The sequence below is a fragment of the Ruditapes philippinarum genome, unplaced genomic scaffold, assembly GCF_026571515.1.
Source record: "Ruditapes philippinarum isolate M1 unplaced genomic scaffold, ASM2657151v2 ctg4692_1_1_1_1, whole genome shotgun sequence".
Lineage (NCBI taxonomy): Eukaryota > Metazoa > Mollusca > Bivalvia > Venerida > Veneridae > Ruditapes > Ruditapes philippinarum.
Window position 1 is genome coordinate 21,933 of NW_026862804.1, and position 25,016 is coordinate 46,948.

A 25,016-nucleotide genomic window follows, 5' to 3' on the forward strand; every position below is an offset into this window, starting at 1 on the left:
TATTTGTTAAAGCCTTGTTGGAACTCTGGAAGCTATGTTTCGGTCCAAATATGCTGGAGATTGGTCAGAATGGTTGTTTTGAGAACTTCTAGATCAAGTTCGAATATAGGTCAACATGGGTAAAAGAACTACGCAAAGACAAACATCCCTAAAATGGTAAAACATTGAAGTAATATTTTCACCCTAGCTTTCTTAAAAATTGCTCATATGCATGTTATGTGGTGCAAACGTGTTGAACATTTGTGTGCGTTCTTGATACTTATACAGAAAAGAAATATATGTCGTATTTGATTTTTCTGTAGTCTCATGTAACATCTCTTACTTATAGTGTTGCACAAAATATGTTGATCTATAGGTACACATTCAGAAAATGCCATTAAATATTGTTAGAATCGAAAGTGGAAATCTATGGTTGAGTGGTTTCAAGCCACATGTCCCTTGATCACCAATGTTGATTCGAATTTTGACAGGAACTTCGAATTCTGTAACGTGAGGAAGCTAGTCACTTTCCCTACGGAAAGTTAGTTTTTCTACCTAGATCAGGGGAAGGTCTTCTTAAACTAAAAACTCTTTTTGACATGCTAACAATCATTTATTTGTACAAAATATTATATTTGCTATATCTGTATACTTGTATGTATATTAATAATTTGATATATAATGTTAATTGTACATGTATGTGATAGGAAATAAATATTGTTTAACAAACTTATACATATTGTTTTGGACTTACCTGTCTGTGTTAAACATTTAAATTTTGTCTTAAAGTTTTATGTAAAACATTTCGATGTTTGATCACATTTTATTTCATATTTAGGTTAATTCTTTTCTGGTGAATAACAGCGGATTGACTTTTTTCTCGGCTAAACATGTTAACTGGTCCTTCGAGGTAGAAGAGAAAACGGTGCATAATGGCACCATGCATGAGACAAGTATAAGTGTTGGAAAAAAGGATGAAAATTATACGAATAAATATGAAGGTACTTAAGATTTTGGAATGTCAGTCAATAAAGAATATTTGAAATGTTTGAATAAAAGATAAAAGGTTATGAGAAAAACAAAGGGGGAATATGAGCTTATTGAATAACATTACAACAATAAAATATCTTAAATTAAATTGACAATTCTTTGTCGCCAGCAGTCTACGGGTTTATTCAAATAAACCGTCAATATACGTAAACATTAAAAAATGACATAATATCATTAGATTAACAATATTTTGTCCTTACAAATCTAACGGTATGTCATGTTTTCATTTGCTAACAGTTGAATAATAAAACAAAATAAACCTCGACAAATGCTGGCGACAAACGTATGCTTGTGTATATAAAGTTAATAAGAAATTAAAGTACTATTTCATTGAAATTGGTCAAGAGCTTGAACAAATGTAACGGTAGCAACTTTTAATATATGATGTCATGAACATTATGTCAGCCTTTCTTACCGTGTATTCGATTAATAATGTAAAGGATATTCTTTCAAAATGTAATGACATGATATGGATGGATGATTTAAATGAACAAATACAAGGAAGCATTTCAATATCAGTTCCCTTTTAAACAATAGATGACTCCTTATCAGTCAATGATCTGTGTCAATGGAATGGTATAAAGAGTGTTGAAGGTTCAGTTGAAAACAAAGAAAGTCAAAATGGTATAAACAATTCAACACCAAATGAAAATACTCCTGTCAAAACCAAACCGTTGGCGACAAGGCATAGTGATAAGGTTATTATTGTTAGTTTTTTAAGCTACTGTTTTTAGAATTTTTAAGAAATATTCAGTTTTTATCATAAAATACATGTTTTATACAAGTCAAAACAAAAAAGAAAAAGCAATTTTCAAAAGTAAGTTTTCAAAATTTCTTTTGACCATAAAGATCATTCAAATATACCAATATACTGATAAAGTTAAAGTCAAATATAAGTCCTATTAAAGTTTGTGAAGTTGTACATACTTTTACAGGTCAATGCAAACTTGCATATCAAAACCGAGTCTGTGGATGGTGAAAAGGAGAGATTTCAGTTTGAAATGAAAGACACATGTCCTATGGATAATGTTAAAAATGACAAAAGTATAGCAGAACACCGTTCTAACTCAGAAAATCCAAGCAACTTGAGCACTGGAGAGGCAGGAAAACAGTCAAAGCAAATGGTAATCTTAACTGAGCTGAAACAGCGTTATGGAAACTTTAGTAAAATCTTTGAATCAAAAGTTATGTTGTTCGCATGTCTAGTAATATTTAATGATACATTGGATTATATTTTTTGTTCGTAAATAGAATTGTGTTTGTAAATGTTAATAAATGGAAGGCCGTTCTGTTCATATCGTCTTCGTCTCTGTTTTTGGTTACTAGTATATGTGTTTTACATATCAATATAATTACGAATACGCTTATGCTAAATACACTGAATTTTAAGGACAACATTTTAGTATCAAACTCAAAGTTCATTGTATCGTTTTATACCTTTTCACTGCTGTCTATATGACCAAGACTTCAAACAAACAACAGGGTCAAGCAAAACAAAGAAGCAGATGTATTACAAACAGCAAGGGAGAAGCATATTATGAGACTTGTGAAAAACAACAGAATGCCAAGACTTTTGCTGTCATATTCGGATGCTTTTTTAGAATGAAAACATCTAGAAAGGTAAACATATAAAATATTACAATTATGTTGTTATAAAACTATGGAAATAATTCAATGTACCAACAATTACATTGCATAATACATTTCTCAAGAAACCAATTAAGCCTGTACCAGGGGCATGAACTGATGTTATACCATACCACTGCCCTCCATGAACAATCTCTATCAAATCGAAACCGGATCATTTTTCAATTTTGCGGTGTTAAAACCCTTTAAGATATTTATTTTGATATATTTTTGTCATGGACCAATATCTGAGGAGCATAAAATTGACAGATTCAAAATTGTGATGATGAATGTTCAAAAATAACAATATCAGTGTGTTGTATCATAGTTTGGAGACCTTTCTGTTGAAAATGTGTCAGGGTTAAATCGTATACATATACATGCACCGTGCGGTAACTGGAGTGCGGGTATTAGTTACCCACACTCCAGAGCATGCCCATTGATTGGCTCATTTTTGCTGGGGTTTTCATATTGTGACGGCAGTGAAAGTGAAATCGACAGAAATGTCATATTTAGATGCTCGTTCATTGGTTCATTTTTGCCGGGGTTTCATATTGTAACAACAGGGAACGTGTTTTTATGTTTGACTATGATACAAAAGAGAAAGAACACCAAAAAACTCGGTAATCTGATTAATACTCGGGGGGCTACGCCCCCTCGTACAAATCAGATAACCTCGTGTTTCAGTGCTTTTTCTATTACTAAACTTTGTAAGTTTGCATTTTCCGTAAAAGAATAATACTCATTTTAAATATTTCACAGGCTTTCTTAATGCTGCTGTTGATAGTGAGTGGACTATGTCCGGCATCGCCTGTCGCTATAAATCATGACCCGAAATCGCAACACTTTGAAGAATACCGACTTCTATTAACCTCCCAATGTAACGACAAGGACTTGATTAGATCAGAGTCATGCCACAAGAACGAAATATCACGGAAAACTTACATCGATTTTTGCCGTTTTGAGGACCTTTGTGACAATGATTCTGAACCGACTTGTGTCGACGGCGAAAGTGGTGGAATGCTTCATATATGCTCCCCGAAAAACCTTACTTGTCCAAAAGGTACAATCTATTAAAGGGTTAAGTAAATATGAATAAAATAATCGTTACAAAGGTCGAAAAGTATACACATTGTCTCATCACGAATGTTTATCTTTTAATGATTACGAATTTCTGTTGGAAATCGATTGAATACTTTCATATTTAATCAAAAGATATTTCACCAAATTGTTATCTTTGTCTATTTATAAGGTTTATTGTTATCTAACAGGTTATAGAAGGAATGCATGGCTTGATAATGATACCGATGTAGTTCATGTGAGTGAGGAAAAATGCCCACGTGGGAGATACCAGCCAACAGAATCAAATTGTTACGGCTCGTGCATGAATAAACATTGGGATTTGCAAGATCTGCCAGAACAATTTGTCTTATATTCTGTGGGTGACAATATATCACCGACTTGGATCTATTGCGATTTTGAGAAAGGGTTTTACAACATGGATGGGAAATTTCTACTTGCATATGATGATCATTTTGTGCACTATCCTTTTTTCTGTACTAGCGTTTCCGATATCAACCCATGTTCTAATGGAGAATATCCGCTTCCAAGTAAGTATTGTCACGTTTTATATTGATTTTAATCTGTCATTATTTCTTGTCAATATTAGTAAATTAAAAAATATTTTAAACAATATGAACTAGCAAAACATCATTAAATGTTTATTACAGACAGTACATGTATTGGTTCTTGCATGGAAGGCCTTAAACGAGATGCCCACGACGGATTCAAGTGCACCAAAAGTTGGTAAGTTAAATCTATATATTATTCAATAAAGTTTACTTTAAATCGTTCAAATGTCAGTAGCTAATTCAAAATATAGCTTGGAGCTATAAAGCTTTTGTATTATTTATAATTCGAATCGTATGAGTGGGATGATTTAATAAAAAAATCATGCTTAAAACGTAATACTTTTTAGAAAGCTATTTTGGTTTTAATTCCCATTAAATGTGATTAACTCTTGAAATTCCCATGCAACGTGTGAGTAAGTAAGATAATAAAACTGTATGCTTAATATTAAAGGAATGGAACCTTTGCCATCACACAGAGTGGATCTTCTAGTGAAAAGGGTATAATGTGATATATCTTTATGAATGTATTTCTTATCAATTCAAAACATTACTGTTACCTAGCACTCTTATGCATATAAACGCCCATATACGTTCTCATTATTCAACATTTCGTTTATTCTTAACTAAACAATTTGATTCATTAATAATAGATCTTTGTAGTGTTTACATTTTCATGCCAATTGTATTAAAGGCTATCCAATTGAAACACTGGGATAATACATGGTCTCTGAATGACCGTTTAACTAAAGAACACACTGTTTTGTTTGTGATATGCCATGCAACATAGCAATGAGTAGAAAAAGGCGGAGCTTTTTTACAGCTAAATACAGCAAAAAATCCATTCTACTCGAGCACAAGATGTTTATTATATACGTTTCTAATGTTAAATGAAAAATGTAACTCTTATATCTAATGACATATCATTGATTATTGATTACTTTTCTAAAATATTTATTGGTTAAAATAAATTATAGCAAACCAGCAAACAACAACCACGACAAACTCTACAACCACAGGGCCAGTCGAAAATACCGTGGCACATGAGGTAAGTTAGAACAATTATATAAGAAAGAATTAAGTACTTAAGCAATACAAACAATGCAAAACAAAATCGCTTCAGAAATAATTTAACAAAAGATTAAAAACGATTTATTGCTATTCAAGTTAATTACATACCATTTTGTTTTATAGGTGATAAGGCTTTTTTCGATTATAATAATGTTAAATATTTCACCTCAAAACGTCGTTTTCAAGAAATAACAATTTACTGTACTTAAAAGGGCATCTTAACATATTTGGTTATTAACAAATAACATCACATGTTTAGGATTTACATATTTATCAATTAACAGCTCAACACTGGCATTCTTAAAGGGTATCATTTTTATTCACTAACCACCACATTTCCTATTTTATTTCCCATTATTTTGTGCGTGTGCTTGAACCACATTTTGTACAGTTATTCCTTTATTTCAAAACATAATGAAAAATACTGTATACAACTGTTCTTTGTCTTGTCAGTTGTTCTATTTCTCTTTGGGTATACTATCTAACATCACTTTTATTTTCATATAATTTTGTTTCCTATTGTCTTTATCTGTATGTCGAGGTTTATTCATAAACATCTTGGAAGTATATCAAATTGAATCATACGTGTAAACAAAGATAATACAGTAACAGGCATCTAACATTGATAAAAATAAACCTAGCAAATAATGCATGAGCTAACTATGACAACAAGTAATCAAATAAACTATGTTAGATATTTTAAATTAAACATTGTTAGATATTCTAAATAAAACAGCTGAAATACATCGAGTTAGAATTTAGATAAAGAACATAACCAAAGAAAATGTTTCTGTTACAGAGAGAACATCATCAACCAAATGATGAGAAAGGTCTCGCTACACATTTGAATAATATGATTTTTGCAGGTAAAGATTATGAATCTAAAAGGTATTTAAATTGCAGACAATAAAATTGATTGAACCATTTTATTTTGAAAAGTACTATACCCGACAAATTACACAATGCTTACTTTTTTGAAAGATCATTTAGCTATTTAGAGTTGTTTATTCAAAGACAATATGCCTCAGAAACAAATAAATTTCAATTTATTTTATGAAGCTTAAATGTTAGCTACTTGTTATCAGAAAATGTAACGATAAATGTAAAATACGTATTTTGTCATAAAGGTAGCAAAATATAAACGTGCATGAATCATTTTGATTTCTGTATAAAATACTTATTTACTATAACTGTACAGATGTTTCAGGTAATTGGTCAACGAGTATTTTTTTGGATACGATAGAAGTACACTAAAATTAAAAAAGCTTTTTGAAATATATAAATAAAAGCATTTCTGGATCATATCGGGCCTTTAAATGTGATTTGAGTCAGGGGTAATCAATTTTTTTCAGGCCATTGACATTTAATCAAATCATAAAGGCTGTATTAAATATTATATTTTTCAGTATATTTTCATATAGTCATGCGCAAACATTTATTATTATTTAAAGCAAAATTCATGAGAACATTTAAAGACGTTCACTATTTCATTTTCACATGGACAAAGAAGGAACATTTTATCTAGCAAACATATATTTGTTATGTTTGCATTATTACAGAAAATCATCATGAAAACAAATGATGTCATATAAATTCAGGGAATGGACTTAAATAATCCTAATACTTGAAATGAAATAAAGTGTTGTTTGCTACAAATTTTAATAATCTGCTAATGGAAAACAAACCAAAATTAACTTTCAGGGACAGATTACTCCATCTTTTCTTCAAATATTGTTTCAATTATGATTCTCTTTTATCATGCAAAGTTATAGAAAATTCTGTTCACTAGTTTACATCTTCCTTCTTTGTCTTTTTAAAAATAACAAACAGAAACTGTTGTATGAATCGCCTTTAACATACATTCATAATTGTGTTTATAATGTGTATGAAATATTTTCAGTTTTTATTTGCGTTATTGTGGTTATTGTTATGATAATTGGTTTAGTTGTCTGTTTTCTGAAACACAAGAAAAACGGAAGGTAGGAATATATTTTTGTTCATTACTTACTTCTTTGCATGCTTGAAATTTTCGTTAAAAATTTAGTTGGCTCTTTTTTCTCTGATTTAAATTTCATCTTACTATCCATCATTCAATCAATAAAAAATTCAAAAGCAAATAGCTTGGTAATTGAGTTGAGTGACGCGGTGTTAGGTCTGGTACGTCATTAAAAAAGACTAATGATTTTGAAGAACTTATGTTTTTAGATAGGGCTATTGAAAATTTTACTAGGCATACCATTAAAGTGTTAACTGGTTATATTTTATTTTCTTTCCCTCATTCGTTATTATCAATTTATTTTAGAAACAATTCAGAGAAAGTACTGATTAGCATCAAAACGCACTATCTGGCTATTTTATCTGTTCCTTATCTATGAAAAAATTAGGTAGTCTTTTACATTTATAGACATACAACACAGAAGAATCATAGACCTTATCTGAAATTTCAAGTCAAATTGCTTTTTAAACTATACTTAGTTTTGACAGATCGGCACAAACCATGCCAAATAAGATACAATTATTACATAACATGTGTTCAACACAAATCTGTTATATTTTCATACATGTAACTTTTAGAAAAAGCATCACCCTGACAAGAAACAAGAAAACAGAAAATAAGACCGTAATTGAAAATGTTGAAAGTGTCAATATTTACCAAGGGATACCCGAGAGAGGAAATAACGCACCGATTGAGATGCAAGTATGTGTCTCTTTACATCAATATAAAGAATATAAAATTTAATAATTATCTGAAATCTTATTTGTTCCATAACTAATGAAAAACACACTTACTTGCTTTTTATTCTCTATAAGTGACAAGGCAAAACAGGTACTCAAAAATGAAGTACACTATATCTATAATAATAATAATAATAATAATAATAATAATAATAATAATAATAATAATAATAATAATTCCGAAGATTATGATATCAATTGTATAGCATAAAAGATGTTATATAATATTGTTAAGTGTTATAAGTAAAAACATTATATTGTATGATTTTGTAATAAAGGATATAGGAAAAGAGAAAACAGAGTTAAGAATTGATAAGTAGGTGGTAATATATCTGAAATATAAATCAAATTTTATAATTTCTGACGTGCTTAATATGCTGAGTTAGTTAATAAGAGACTTATTGGATAAGTTTTTTTTTCTAGCGTTTTCTCCAAAGAGCAGCAGAAGGAGAAGAAGATGAAGGACTAGAAGATGTGTGATGTTTTTACTTGTTTTGGAAAGACAATTTTGTGACATCCGTTCATGACATTATAATTCTGAACTTTTTTTCATCGTAAAAATTTCATGGATTGAAAATTGATGTGAGATAAATGGATATTAACACAGCGTGTTTTCATTACCCTGCTTATACCGAATAAAGTAAACACTATACGAATGTTATTGACCACGCAATAATCATTGTATTTATGTTTTAAGTTTTTAAATCTGTACACAACGTCGTTGAATTGAAAAGGTATTGGTTGAACTTATTACTGCATTTAAAAAAGCAAAAGAAAAAAAGAAAAAAAAGGAATTCTGGAGTTAGAAGTATCTATTTATTGTGCTATATGCGATACTTATCCTTGATATTTACCTGAATCTTATTCGCTTTTGCGTTTCGATTAAAAAAAGTTTGATTGTTATAAAGTTCTTGTTTTCATCGTTATCTTTTGGTCATTTTACTTGCAATGTGAAATGTCGATTAATATCGAGATGGTCATGTTGTGAATAACAGAAACAGATGCTAAATAGGGATACATTCGGAAAATATTATTTCGGAGTTGATGATGATATATATCCCGGATTACTTTTAGAAGAAAATTATTCTGTTTGGAATCTAGATACATGGACGTGGAGGCAAGGAAAATGTCTAAAATACCAATTTTGTTAATTGTTCCACTACACTTTTATTATGAACACTAATTACGTGTTTATAATGATTGAATACATGTCTTTTGTTTTGATGTTAGAGCTTTATGTTACAAAAGAAATCATGTTCATAAGCAATTAAGAAAAATGATTTTTGAATGAAATAATATTGCAAATATATTATAGCTACACTTAATTAAGAAGTTATTTAAAGCTGCATGCCTCAAGATGAGCTGCCAAAAGATATTGAGAGAAGTAAAACGATGACAAATTCTTGAATAATTTACATGCGATATGCATTATATGACTGATTTCGAAGTACGTGTATTTACCACCATATTTCTACTGCGTGACTATTACAGTAAGGGCTATATTTTTGTATCTTTGGACTTCTTTTTAGTTATTTTAGTGGGTTGTTATTACCGTTTACAATCTATTCATCACTACCCTTGTTCACTGCACAATATTTCGTTTTTAAATAAAAAATTATTCAAAATTTTCATAAAAATGAGCACAAATCTTGAGGCATGCTTCTTTAATTATGCTTGGTAGTTATAGTCCAACTTGGCAGATGTATGTGTTATGTGTTGTGTACATTTCAATATTCTGTCTATATATGTAACGTTTTAATTATCTACTTGTTTTTAAAAGTATGCCAATACTTGTATTAGAATTAGATTCAGTAATCAAAGTTTTTGTTCGATAAATAGGCACTGATGTCGTTTATTTCATATGAAATTATATCAAAATCATTTCAGTAGTTGACAATTTTAGATAACACATATTTTTTCCATCATGTGTAGACATACAAAACTTGTCAGATAACTTGTAAGTTCTGTTTAGTAAAGTTCATATCTAACGTACACACTGAATTGGGTTCTATGATCATTCACGTACATATTACTAAAAAATAAATCAATCTTTTTAGTTGTGTTAATATTACTAAAAAGTAAATAAATCGTTTAAGTTGTGTAAATATTACTTAAAAGTAAATAAATTGTTTTAGTTGCCTAAGTGCAATATTTTTCATTTTGAAATTCACAAACTGCTGTCTAGCAAATTTTAAAAGTTTGATGAAGTTCTTGAAATGATTAACCAATCTATTTCAAACTTCACTGAGCACACACTACTGAAATATGCGACATGTTCCCAATATAGCAATCGTCAGATAAAAAGAAAAGAAGAAACATTATTTGTCTGGTGCTATATCTAGAAAGTGGCTGGGTAATGACAGAGTCAAAAATATGTTATTGAATAAATACAGTTGTCTACGGTGCATATTATTAGAACCAATCTATAAAAAATAGTTAAAGTTCCACGTGACTCTAAAAATACAACCTACACGTTGTCTTTAAAAGCAAAAGTGCTCTTTGGTGTGACCCGTGAAGTGACATACATGTACGTGTAAATTGATAAGCAACATTTTTACCATTTTCGCGGTAAATATCTTAATAAAACTATCCTTATAGGAAAATAATACAATATAAATACTGACTGAATATCAAGTTAAGACGACACGGTCGCATGTTCGCATGTCTCATATTAAAGATACTTTTACCTCGTAAATTGGATTGATTTACCTTGATTGACAAGAAATTAGTTGCCTTGGGAAGATTACAAATATCGATTTTGTTATTGTAACATTTTACAGTATTTCCTATCAATACCAGGCTGTTGATGTCAGTGCGTAAATTTTGATTGATTGTTATCAATTCTACATGCAATTGTTAAAACTGTTCATAAACAATATGTGCTCATATGTCATGAACACTTTTTTTGTATTTCTCTGTCGCTACTCCTTCAATATTTCCACATTTCTTAGCGACTGTTTTCCTTTTCATTTACCCGATCGTCTTTGCACATGTCACTCTGTCCGTCTTTTGTTCCTACCTTTGGTTTTTATTTTTGACCCCGTCATCCCGGTGGTTAACTGCTATGCGTTTTTTCCCTTTCTTGGATTTAAAAATAGAATGTATATGGATATATACTATATATAGCCTATATTGAAAATATTTTGAAAATATTTCACATGAATATATTTCAAGTAATATATAAGGTAAAAGTAATATAAATAAAGTAATAAAAATGTTAAGAAAAATCATAATTCAATATTTTACAATAATTTAAATTTCAATCAATGTACCTAATTTAGGTAAAAGGTAAATATAGTAGTGTGTGGGATTTTCCATGGCTATATTTAGTTTACAACGCAATACTATGCGAGTATATAAACCCGATAGCTTAAAATAACAATTTTAAGAGTACATCGACATTACATGGACTATCTCTTATTTTATTCAGTGGAGCTGAAAATAGGTTTAAATAATATACCCATCTATAAACACGTACTTTAAATCGCTATAAATTAAATCAAAACCAATACGTTATAAAAAACGATCGCCTACATTGAGAAAATGTTGCAAGAAAAAGATATTTTAGATCATTTTATGAACGAGAAAGGTAACCTATCTTCGACACATGGAAGACAGGAACCATCACACGACGAGGAAACTGACCAAGTTCCAGGTAATTAATCGTTAATATTTTATAAAACATCATAATCGGATTTGATACATGCATAATATAGTATTTTTCTCAATATTGTCCATGCTGATACTTATAATTTAGCTAGCGGGTCGAACTATACAAAGTTAACGAAATAAATTATTTGGTATTTTTCTAAAATTGTACTTATTATAGAACGTATATTAATCGAACATCGTTGACTTCGTTTTTTTTAAATCTGAACAAGCGGACAGAAAAAGTGTTTTCTTGTAAAGGGAATTGACCCTTAACATCATAGATATTTTCAAAGATATAATCCATAAGAAGGAAAGTTAAAAAGAGTTTTGTCTTTTAGAATATTGACAAATATTATGTAAAACGATTACATTATTCAAAATATTTGTACATTAGCATATTTAGTTTCTTTTTCAATCATTTCCAAAATTTATATCATTCATTTTCCAAGTTAAAATTATGAGTTTATAAAGTGAGTTATTTCAAAAATATCTTCTTACTTACATATTACTTACTTTGTTTTGCTATTTCAATTGGATTTACTGTGTGATTATTATAAAAATTCTGAAATAAGTAACATAACAACATTGCCAATATTTCAATAATGAAAAATGCACATTCATCTCCAGGCAAAAAATCACATGGTGATGAAGGTGTGGAAGTAAACGAAGGAAATGCTGTTGATGACAACACGAAATATTTTATCACAACAGATCATGTTTCAAAAGACGTAGGTGAAGTACACAAAGTGAAGAGTAAGGTATGTAAAATAAAACAAACAGTCAAAAAAAAAAAGAAGATAAAAAACAACATTGTAGCAAGAACGATTAAAAATAGGCAACTTACTTAAAGTATAATTTCAACTTTGAAGTTTATGAGTGATCTATTATCTTAAAACAGTTTTGATATGTACCTCGTCTATTTTCTTGTTTTATATTTGAAATTATCTCGTAATCCAGAACCTTAAAATTTTACATGTGGATTATTTTTGAAAGATATAATGCCTGATAAAAGTAAAATAACTTCTTAAACGTATGTTGTTTTGCTAATGCTATTTTATTCCTTTTTTAGGAGGGCAAATGTATTTCCAAGATCAGAAAAGTAAAGAGAAGTCATAAAAGAAAACTGCATGACACTTTTAATGAAGAGATGGATATGCCAAGAAATCTGAGCTCTAATGAGATTAAAAGATCAAACATCCGTCATTTGTTTGCAGCCTGGCTCATTTTTCATGTTCAGCGCCTATCACTGAAAACAGGGGTAAAGGTTAAGACTTACTGAGAGAGCTTGATAAAGTAATTTTTCATAATTTGTGAAAGAGAGATGCAAACGCTGTCATCCAAAATACCCGTATTGAAGAAAAACCTACTCACATTTAATGTACATAGATTTTTATAGTTTATTTTTTAATACTGAAATCATTTTAACATTACATTTTAAACTCAATTTAATTGTAAGAAAGTTAGACTCATGAACACAAACAGTAGAGTATGTTAATTAATGGTTAACATCACTTTTTCTTTTGCTTCCCTTTTCAGGCATTTGTATGGGCTACTTTGTTATTATCTATGCAATTCTCGCTAGTTACAACATCTCCTATTCAAATAACCAAAGACGCAACAAACGAATATGATTACAGCATACTGAAGGCTTCACAATGTAATGGCATTGGTGTTTTAAGACCCCGCACATGTGGAAGAAACGAAAAAATGTTTAACATCTACATTGAGTTTTGCGGATTTGCGGCTATGTGCGATCCTGGATATAAACCAATTTGCATAGATGGAGATGATGATGAAACAATATACTTTTGCTCCCCTTATAATCTTACATGCAAAAAAGGTAGGTTATGTAATAGAAAGAGCACCGAAACACGAGGTTATCTGATTTGTACGAGGGAGCGTAGCCCCCCGAGTATTAATCAGATTACCGAGTGTTTTGGTGTTCTTTCTCTTTTGTATCATAGTCAAACATAAAAACACGTTCCCTGTTGTTACAATATGAAACCCCGGCAAAAATGAACCAATGAACGAGCATCTAAATATGACATTTCTGTCGATTTCACTTTCACTGCCGTCACAATATGTAAACCCCAACAAAAATGAGCCAATCAATGGGCATGCTCTGGCGTGCGGGTAACAAATACCTGCACTCCAGTTAACGCACTGTGCATGTATATGTAAACGATTTAACCCTGACACATTTTCAACAGAAAGGTCTCCAAACTAAGATACAATGAATTGATTTTTCTTTAGTTTAAAACAAAACGCTTGCAGTAAACTGATATTGAAGTTACATATATATTTTTTATTCATTTCTTTCTGTCGAAAAGCTGATTTTAGCTTTGTTAATTTAAGGCTACAGAAGGAAGGTCAGAAAAAAAGAAGCTGATCCCGATCTTGTTATTGTGAAAGAAGAAAAATGTCCACTAGGGACGTACCAACCTTCTGAATCCGACTGTTACAACTCATGTGCCTACAGACATGAAAGTCTTGAAGACCTTCCAAGCCAATATGCCGTTTATAGCTCTGGAGATAATGCATCACCAGCAATGGTATATTGTGATTTCCATAGAGGTTTCTACAACCCAAATGGGAATTTCTTGACTAGATATGACAGAGAAATGACATACAGCTCTTTCCAGTGTACCAATGTGAAGGAGCACAATCCATGCCATGGTGTAATGTCCCCACTTCCAGGTAAGTAAGATAATGTTTATATATTTTTCAACTTAAATTGTATACAACAGACGCTGCTTACTATGTATTTTCAAATTGCTAGATCACACTGTTAGTTTAGTTTATTATACATGTCTTATTACATTTACACATTTTTTTATCTTCAACATCTTACGAGGTAATCTAGTATGCGAGTGAAACTTGCGTGAACTACTCGGGATTTCAATCGACAATAATTGAAATATTTTCACAAGAACTTTCACAAAATTGTTAATTTTATAATAAAAACCACAACCTTTTTAAAATAATTTCTGACCAAAACATCTTTAATATATGCGTAAAATAATAGATCTAGTATAGAAATATAGTAAAGGTGTATATCATTATGCTATACGTATGTATATGTATTATATTTTATCAATATTTTACCAAATAATTTTACACAAACATTCTTTTGTTTTGTATGGGTGTACTCCGCCTTGCCATATTTGAAGAAACTTCTTCAAGGTTATGTGCCTGCTTTTTTGTCTATTTACAGTCTCTTATGATATATTTTCAAAATTTCATTTCCGTTTATGGTTTTCCAGATTTATTTTTTATTTAAGGCACACTACTTACTTTTTACTGACTACAATACGCGGTTTTTCGTGTCACATTAATTCTAGATTAATAGACATGAGTCTAGCTTAAAACGTTATAAATGTAAGGGTAAATGTTTCAATTTTTAGGAACTAAACTGTCGCACATCTAACCTAAAATATATTTTTAGATGTAATGAATGTATTAACCATGACCTATATTTTATGTCAAATAATGTAAAAATACCGATCGGGTTTTCCGTGATAAAATCCTATATAACGCAGGTAAACGCTTGATGTATTTTGTCGTCTATCTAATATTAATTCACGTTTACACGATTATTTAGGTATAGGAAAGTACACCTTTTATTCAATCAATGGATCTTTAACTCTTGATTTTTTGTTTATGCACACTGATGACTTTGAAATTGTATCAAATTCTTTTTCACCACACCTAAAAAGTTTTCAGACATGTAAAATCATATTTCACCGCCTATAGAAGTATAGAGGGAAACTTTTAAAAATTTGACAAAACAAAAACTTTCTCAATTTCTAGAATGCTTAAATTCAAAAAGGGGAGATATATTAAAATGAATGATAAAGTTAAATGCATTTGTAAAAACAACAACAACAACAAAAGTAAACAAACAATGTTCACCTTTGTTAAGTATATATAAAATTAAAAATATAATTATTATATTTTCCATAAACGAACACAAACTAAGAGATATATTTAATGAGAGGTAAAACTTAAATGATACATGTACGAGTAAAACCTAACAATCAAATACGAAGTCAACAAGACTATGTGAAACTTCAACAGCCCAAGATCTATATCACTGTATAACACATAAACGACAGATGAAAAATACGCCTTTGAATCAAAATATTATAGATGGAGATTTAGATAAACAAATTAGTATGTCGGAATTGCATAAAGCAGTTTTTTTCACAAAACAATTATAAAAGTAATGGAATAGACACACTGATATCAGATATATTTTCATTCCTTGAAACACATCATCTTATACTTACACTTTTAAACAAGATGTTTATTTCTCAGGGGATTGGGGATCAGGAATTATGTTTCCAATTTATTAAGGCTGTGACTAGGAAGATGCAAAAATACAGGGATATTAATTTCATTTGATAAACATAATTGCAAAAATATATTCCAAGGTATTACTTTATCGCCTTGCATTATGTAAGATAAAACATAAAACTATAATAGTTAATCAATATGGATTCCAAAATAAAAAAAAAACCAACGACAGGTTACATAGATATACTACACTAAATAATTGTACAAACTTTGTCTGATAAAAAAATTTAATTTGTAGAATTTCAAAAATGCTTTGAATGATTACAGCGATCGTTTATTTTTCAAAAATCTTTCAGGAAAATGTTAGCCTAAAATGTGTAAGCAAATGGAAGCATGTACAGCAGCGTTAAAATAGCAGAACGATATAATAAAGAGATAGCAGATGATACTGCTTTATTTGCCAAGACACCTGTTGCATTACAGTCAATGTTAAATTATACGTATTGTTAAATTAGATCAAGTTAACACAACTACATGTACAACTAAATTTATTATATTTGAACTAGATAGACAAACAACGTTTAACCTTCCTTTCAATGGCCGAACATTAGAAGTACTTAAATCCGTTCAATGTTAAGGAATGTTTAAAAAAAATGGAAATTGGTATTAGACACAAAAGCATCTTGTTTTCAATGCATAACCTTGTACTGTATTTAATCACCTATATTTATATATTCAAGATAACTGTAAACTGTTTGATACATTAGTAGGATCTGTCTTAAATTATAGCACTGAAGTGTTTGGATATTATGACTACAAAACATTATCATTGTACATTCCTCCGAAAGTCGTTATTCGTTAATCAACAAATCTAGATGTATCATATGGAGAAATAGGTAGATATCCGACGACATTACACCATGAAATTCTAATCTTTAAATTAGATAAAAATATTTCAAGTACTACATATCAGTCATCCGATAATTCTATTATAAGAAAAGTATACAACATGCTTAAAAATACAGATAATGTGTAATCATACTGGACTTATCAAATACTACAATATATGCGGAACCAAATAAAATGCCTGATGTCTGGCTTCAACAAGATAATATTAATATATATGATACCAAACTAAGAATTTTAGTCATTTACAAACAAAGTTGGTATTCCAAAATTAATAATTCTATCAGACTTTCATCTTGCAGCCATTTTAAACACATATTTTTGTTTGAAAATTTTTTTAAGTGTTAGAAAAAGAAGGGCACGATGATATTTCAAGAGAAAACAGAAAATTTCGTTATTGCTCATTAAATTTGGTAGAAGCTAAATACTATTTTTCTAAGCCATACTTTTGTAGATGGCCAACAATACGTCAGTTCGAGACACTCATGTCAACCACGAATATCAAAACAATTTAAAAGCTGGCAAGTTACCTGAATTATCCATGCTACTATCCATATACACTCATTTTACTTTACATTTTGCATGCTGATAAAAGAAAGATAACCACAGCACTAATTTTCTTAGAACGTACAACGAATATGCCATCCTAAATAATAATAATTGCTGTTTAATGGGGTAGATGATGAGATATTGCAACGTTTAACAACGATCTTAAAGTTTCTATATTCGTCTACATGTATAAGTATTTTATGCAATATTTCGTCAGCTTAAAGTAACATAATTCATTAATGTGTTATTTACAAATTCTTAAAGGTCATAACAAAACTTCTCTGCTAACTTACTGTATGTAGAAAATGCTACTTTATAACACTTAACACCGCATTGCATTTGAACTGCATGACTATAAGTTGTTTGTACAAAATTCTATGTTGAATAAAATATATTTTTGTTATGTATTGCTGTAAAAAAGTTGTCTCTGCAGATGATTAAAAATTTTACCATTTCATTCCAAATGTTGAATACTGCTTAAGCAGGTGCTAAAGTCTTGGACGGTAGCTTGCAATTACCAGAGCCGTCTGTGAACAAGCCTAGTCAAACCGAGCCTGCAACATTTAAAATTTGATTTTCTGTTTACAGAATCAAGCCAATGTACATGTGCTAATGGTCAAACTAAATATGTCATGTTTTCTTTTTTCATTTAAGATGGCTCGTGTGTTGAGCCGTGTGAAGCTGGGCACTCTCGAGATGTTTACGACAACTTTAGGTGCACTAAGAACAACATGTAGGTAAAAATTAATACAAGAGGTTTACATTGATTAAATAATTTCTTTAGTCGTTGTCTTAGAATTTCTACAGATGACTTTTGTAAAATATATTCTATCTGCATTACCTTAATTTCAACTTTATGATTTTAATTTACTTACTTTTTCAGCGTTGAAAATCCAGAAAAGACAGCAACAAAGAGTGGTTCTAAAGACGATGATGGTAAATATTTTAATATTGAATAATAAACAATTACAAAGGGAGATAACTATTATAAAATATCTAATGTTATTTGTTACCAAGTTTAGCCCATAAAAATAATGGCCATATTTATCACAAAAGTCTCAGACTTATTTTGTATTTCATTGAACTTAATTTTCTTAATAAGTGCATAAAGCTATATATCTGCTGCAAAAGGTATTGTTTAAATTCTAAAAAAAGGAATACGTCCAGAATGCTTATATGAAAGTAATATGATAGTACATGTATATTTGCTTACAGTGAATGGCGCTTGCGCGAAATCATTGCTAAAGAGTTATAACTTTATTAAAATTAGCAGCTATTTGTTCTATAATCAGAACATTTTGCCCTGTTAACGGCACAATTCGTTGTTGACAAACAAAGGAGACATTACATGACAATTTTTTTCAAGAATTGGCCATAAGATTGCACACCAATATTAATTTACTGTTGATAATTTTAGTAACAATATTTCATAAAATTTAGCTTTATATCCTTTAAAATAATGAACTAACCCCATCCAAAACAATGTTGAAAAAACACTATTATTTGTTGATAAACAAAGTCGTTTCTAACCTTTATTTTCAATCTTTACACCCAGGATATGAACGATTTCAAGCAGACGACAAGCATGAGGTAAGCATATTTTTATTTTAAAGGAAGTAAAATCAATTTGTTACGCTCTACTTTGGGCTTTGTTTAAATAGTTTTAAATTCGGCGTGCTTACATTTTGCATGGTACGTCTTTATGGTAAAAACATGAAATAGTTTACATGAGAAAGTACTATAATGCAATGAGATATAGTCAGTGTGGGTGCAAACTTACATCTGTCTGGATCCCACACTAGCTATATTTAGTACATTACGTCTTGTGGTAGTGATTAAAATCCTGTTAATTAACATTAAATCAAAGATTCAAATTGAAAACATGATTATATGACAATACAATACTGTACAGTACCGTATAATGCATGTAATCTTGATACGATTGCGAAATACTTTTAAATGTTGGCTTTGTTTATTATTTTAAGACATTTGTTTTCTTTATAAAATGTCAAAATGATAGTGTGCAGATATATATAAACTTTACTCTTTAAAATTTTACCCCACTCTCTCATGGATAAGTTATCACTTAACGTTTTACTTACACCATATTTTCCAGATTGAATGGATTACACCGGTGCAAAGTGAAAATACTTCTACGCAGAATTGGCATGTTACAGTAATCATAGGTAAATAAATAATGTTTTATTTTTAAGTTTTATTTTTCGCTAAACTGTATGGATATTAATGTGAAGGAAATGAATTAAAATTCGTGATAATATGTTTATACATGTATAAATATGCATATACATAGATTGTGTGAAATTATAAACACTACAAATAAATTTTTTGACAAATGATATTTATTCATATACATGTATAGCCTTATTTTGCCTTTATTTTTTATTTTAGTAATGGTTATTGCTGCCCTCCTCTTTACTGTAGGAAGTATGATCGTTATTTGCTGCACCCGAAAAGGGAGTACATGTATGTAAAAATACTAATTCAAGTCGAGAGAATTCAGCTTCAAGCTAATGCCTTATCTACAGTTTGCAGAAAATTCCAAATTATTTGACTTTATATGACATTTTGCCATGGACAAAAATGTTTTGTTGGAATTCATTTATTCTGATTTTGTTAATTTGTGTTTTGTTTATATTCTAGCTTGTATTTTCTTTTTCATGAATATTGTTAATATGTTATATCATTTACTTTGATAGCAAAACACGGTTTAGATGTTATATAAAATATAAATTAACACTTTGATTCGTGCCTATTGTGTTTAAAAAAATGATATAATGTATGATTTTTTTCTGCTTAAACCTACATCAATACAAATAAAAATGTTTTTGAATATTAAGTAAGAAAAGCAAATAAAAAACTTTATCTTTGCAAATATTTAATCGATAAAACAATTTAAAAGTGAAGTTTTGACCAATTTGACCAAATGTAACAATTTTAATTCTGTCAATGGTATGCTTATCTTTTTTCCGGTTGTATCAATATTTGTCTTTTATTATTCGAAATAAATTTGTATTCACCTTTTGATTTGGGTTATATTTCCAAATATGCAATAAAATGCCATTTAAAATTCTTAAAATAATAATATATCAAATCATTAAATCCTTTTGTCAAACCCCGTGCCACTGATGTGCGTTACAAGTCGCATAAAAACCCACCCATTTGGTTTGGGAATAAAAAGACAGACAAAAAAATCACTGAATTCTCGTTAACAGAATGAATGATGTCTAGATAAAGATCTTTACCTACAAAAAATGCAGTTTTCGGTGTTGTAATTGAAATCCTTACATGTTATGACAATTTTATATACTGATATATATTTCATGAAGTTTTATCTTTCCTGTAAGCTTGACCATGACACATTGGTAACATCCATTGCAGTAAATAAAAACAAACTTTTTGAAATCTACATCACAACAAAAACAGAAAATTTATCATCAAATTGATTTCAGTATATAGAAAATATAAATGGTTGATACAAAAAGCAGAACAGCACTAACTACATTTTCAAATTCAACATGAATTCTTACAGCTCTATATATTAATTGTACACTTTTTTCAGTATCTTTCACTCTATTTTGAGATTAGATAAACACAGCAGATATTCCAAATAGATTCAACGTTAAGGATATATACTTTGCTCATAATTGGGTAAAATACTTTCCTTGCATTTAGAAAATTCTTACAGATATGTCTAATTTGAATAAATGAATGAACAAACTATACATGAGAAGCTGCCTTCCTATTTATTAGTCAAGTTAATTTGACGTTTTCCTAAAAAAACCCAAAACAAAACAAAAACAACTGCCAGATTTTTAATGACACTATGTATTCATACTGGGCTAAGCATGTCAAGTTCAAAACGTAACATAATTATCTTCTCTGTGTGTATTTTCACAATATGTAATTTTTCATTTATGATAAGACTGTATAGCAAGAATCAGTATTTTCAAATAGAAAATTTGAGCGTAGTATTTCTTCAATGCCTTATGAAAATTACAGGTGTTAGAAAGAGCTTGTTAAATGCATAAAAATATCTGTCCTTTCGTTTAATTTCTTAATTAATATTAATTTGGTATACTTCCATCTTTTGGTTGAGAATTAATTTTTAGCGGGCATGATTGTACCAGTGATTTAATAGGTTATTACTTAAAAAAGAAAGAAAGAAATCAGTACAAAAGGAAATTTTAAACAGTACCCCACATTTTGTAACAAAATAAACATTGATAGTTCTTTAGAATGACAAGTCATGCGTTACATGAATACTTGTAAAATTTTATAGATTTTTGCTTTTTATATCTTTAATGATCTATGTAATTTAATAGCTTTACTACACTGAATCGCACAAGGGTAATCTAAGATTAAAACACACCTTGATATCTGAATCAATAATTATTTGGTTATATAATCCAATGGTAAAATATCATCTTTTTAAGAATATGACAAAAGAAACCTGCACAAAACAACAGCGTCCTATTCTTAGACAGTCCGATGTCAATTCTAAAGCATCCTACAGTTTTTAGATCCAGATTTGATTCGTTACAGTAATAAAGTTTTCTATTTCTTCCTGGCTGTCCAAATATTTATGTACATTACTTGTTCTTGTTTACATTTCCCATGTGAAATCTAAAGACAACTTGTAGTTTCTCGCTCCCCTTAAGAGCTATACAAATAGACAAAACCTTTCTTCGTTTTTGATACAATAGTCATGAGCATATTTTGTTATTCTCGATATATTTACTCGTCTCACTACCATTTATATCTGTCTGTTTGACTTTATAAAGATTCGTTGATTTTGCCTTTGAACATTCAATCAACTTTGCCTTCCATTCAAGTATATACACTATATTGTGTTTTGATATCTTATCTTTATTTGTTGACACATACTCGTCAAGTTTATGAAACATTTCTTTTTAGACTACAGTCTTTGTCTAACTAGCAGCACTTATCCTTATGTTTATGGCAACGCCTGTTCCTTCTGGTTTCCCCTGCCATATGTATTACATGTATGTATAAACTCTTTTCCAAGAGCTCGATATTTCAAATATTTACTCGAGAATATCAATTCCAATTGTTATATGACCTTTGCGTGATGATATATGTGCCGATTTACTATCTGTTTTTTTTTTAAATTTTTACAATCAGTTATATTATGCACTGACGTGGATTGACTCAAGTTTCCTTTTATACATCGACCATAATCTATGTACCAAAATGTATTTTCTTTCCATCTGAAGTTCTACTTTTATTGCTCATGAATAACATGACCAAATCTTTGTCCTTATCTTGATTTTCTCTGTGGTATTATAGAATATGATACAATGAGTCTTCTTTTGACTTCACTCTTCATTTGATGAAAAATAGTAGTGCGGGCGTCTTCAAGTCATTAATTTTGTCTACTGTTTTGATCTCCTTTTTTGTATATAAAATATCTTCCTTTGTTTACTTTTCCCTCTAGTATTTTGTCACGAATTCATATGTGATAAATTAAATGATGCTATCCAAACACATTTCATCATCATATTCTTACATGTCCAAGTTTGGTTTACTTTATTCCCATAAAACAATTACATTTTGGTTTTAGAATCGTCTTGTTCATAGGTATATTTATGCAATATTCGGCTTAACCCACTACAATAATACTTGCCGTGTCAATTTCTAAATTTAAGTCATTGTAACAAATCTTGATAATTGGTGCACAATTTTGTCTTTGTCATTCTAATTTTGTATGTGTCCTGCTTGTAAATAATTACACGCACTATTTACCTAAGGACGTAGTGACAATTGCCATGTGCAATACATAAATATAAAAGGACATAACTAAAAATAAATTTAAATTATTGCTTCAATGAACTCATAATCTTTATGTTTTGCAATTTCATTTTCTATACAACGCATTATGCTACATTATATAACATACTGAAAATTTAGTTATAATTATAAATATTATAAACAATTCTACAAAAGTGTGTTAAAAGAATCTACACTGACGTTTAATAACACATATACATCAAAAGTTGAACTTTTCACATAGATGACCTAGGTCTTTTAAAACTGTTAGTCAAAATCATCTATTATTTATACCATTAAAGTGACATGCTTATCTAAGTATTAATGAATAGCGAACATTTATGACATAAAAATAACATAAAATTTTGGTATAAATGTGCTAAATATTTTATTTTACTAACAAAATTAATCAAAATAATAGTCAATAATCAACGTGACCATAGAAAATTTCTAAAAATATCACTCAGATATCACTCAAATATCTGTAACGCTCTAGTAATGTACCTTTTTATATTGTAATCATAATTTTTTTATGATCAATTATTAATTAATCATAATTACAATAGCAACTATTCAAGTCACTTTTCGACTGCGAAAATTGAGGATAATATCACTTCAATCAAATTATAAATACAAACATGCATTATGTAGGTGTTATGCAGTTATTAAACGGGTAAATGAAACTTTTCTGGATAGCAAAAAACATAAAAATTTAATAGATTAACATAATTATAATTTACTGTTATTGAACTGGCTAGTGTCGACAAATTTAAGCTTCTGGTTATTTATATTAGTTGTTTTAACCGAAAATATTATCTATATTGCGTTAAATAATAAATCATATTTATACCTGTCATAATTCATCTTATTTACATGAAAAACTAACTAGGAAGTCAGGTAATTCACGTGTAATTGCTGTCAAAAATGTATCGCTATACTACACAGGTTTGGAAATGATCAAGTTCCAAAAATGCTACATTTATTTTCGGTTGGGGCCTTTACGTCGTACCATTAAACAAATCAAATGGCGACTTTCCAGCATAATTGATGGAAGAAGACCTTAAATATCTCTTCGTGTATTATTTCAGGAATGATTGACCACCGACGTTTTAAGCTAGCCAGATAGTTTCCTCGAATTAAGTCCCTAGTTAGATTCGGTCCCACAGCGGTAAGGGTCAAATTGTTTGAAGTCAAGTCGGCCTGGACGCCCGTGAATATGCAACATGACATACATCTCTCATTTGAAATTCTATCTTTTCAGATGATCATTAAATTGAACTTAATTTTGCTGTTTTTTACATTTATCATTCAATCATCATATATTCAATGTGTATAGTGCAAACATGTTCAATGCCATTTTTATCGGCTGGAATGATTGTGTTATACAATACAGAAATATGAAGGTACTAAGCAAATTGTCTTCTGACTTATTTATGGAAATGAAGTGTATAAATGCAAAAATATTGTTTAAATTTTGAAAAGATACAGTAAACAGTAAATGGCGCATCCACGCAATCATTATTAACAACTGTACTCAAATAACAGCAAAATATATATTATGTTTCGAAACATTTACTCTGTTCACAATGACATTCCATGTTACATCTCTTTCGAAAATCGACCATACAAATTTTGTAAAGAATAATATTTTACCGTTAGTAAATGTTCATATTACATTACATATATCTTTTGACTTTCAAAATACTATTTTGTAAA

General features: G+C 29.6%; 2 protein-coding genes across 6 annotated transcripts; both read left to right on the forward strand.

The window, feature by feature from the left end:
• Positions 1 to 796: 796 nt before the first annotated feature.
• On the forward strand, positions 797 to 11,749 carry LOC132720271 (uncharacterized). 4 transcript variants are annotated; one of them, XR_009624320.1, is made up of 13 exons: positions 797 to 980; positions 1,567 to 1,727; positions 1,965 to 2,153; positions 2,494 to 2,649; positions 3,418 to 3,718; positions 3,927 to 4,265; positions 4,386 to 4,461; positions 4,738 to 4,784; positions 5,261 to 5,331; positions 6,154 to 6,242; positions 7,255 to 7,333; positions 7,929 to 8,052; positions 8,514 to 11,749. XR_009624320.1 is itself a non-coding variant. In XM_060704363.1 (13 exons), the coding sequence occupies exons 1-13, from the start codon at positions 920 to 922 to the stop codon at positions 8,568 to 8,570; spliced, it is 1,728 nt and encodes a 575-aa protein (XP_060560346.1). In that variant the 5' UTR covers positions 797 to 919; the 3' UTR covers positions 8,571 to 11,749. The 4 variants fall into 4 exon arrangements, 3 of the variants coding, with proteins under 3 accessions (XP_060560346.1, XP_060560347.1, XP_060560348.1); XM_060704363.1 differs by having other exon boundaries at positions 6,154 to 6,220; XM_060704364.1 differs by having other exon boundaries at positions 2,512 to 2,649; positions 6,154 to 6,220.
• Positions 11,613 to 20,535, forward strand: LOC132720273 (uncharacterized). Of its 2 annotated transcripts, none has more exons than XM_060704366.1 (10): positions 11,613 to 11,745; positions 12,369 to 12,499; positions 12,811 to 13,005; positions 13,278 to 13,581; positions 14,097 to 14,438; positions 18,147 to 18,225; positions 18,376 to 18,428; positions 19,048 to 19,082; positions 19,609 to 19,678; positions 19,902 to 20,535. In XM_060704366.1, exons 1-10 carry the CDS (start codon positions 11,634 to 11,636, stop codon positions 19,982 to 19,984), a joined length of 1,404 nt encoding a protein of 467 aa, XP_060560349.1. In that variant the 5' UTR covers positions 11,613 to 11,633; the 3' UTR covers positions 19,985 to 20,535. The 2 variants fall into 2 exon arrangements, with proteins under 2 accessions (XP_060560349.1, XP_060560350.1); XM_060704367.1 differs by having other exon boundaries at positions 12,811 to 12,999.
• Positions 20,536 to 25,016: the final 4,481 nt, after the last annotated feature.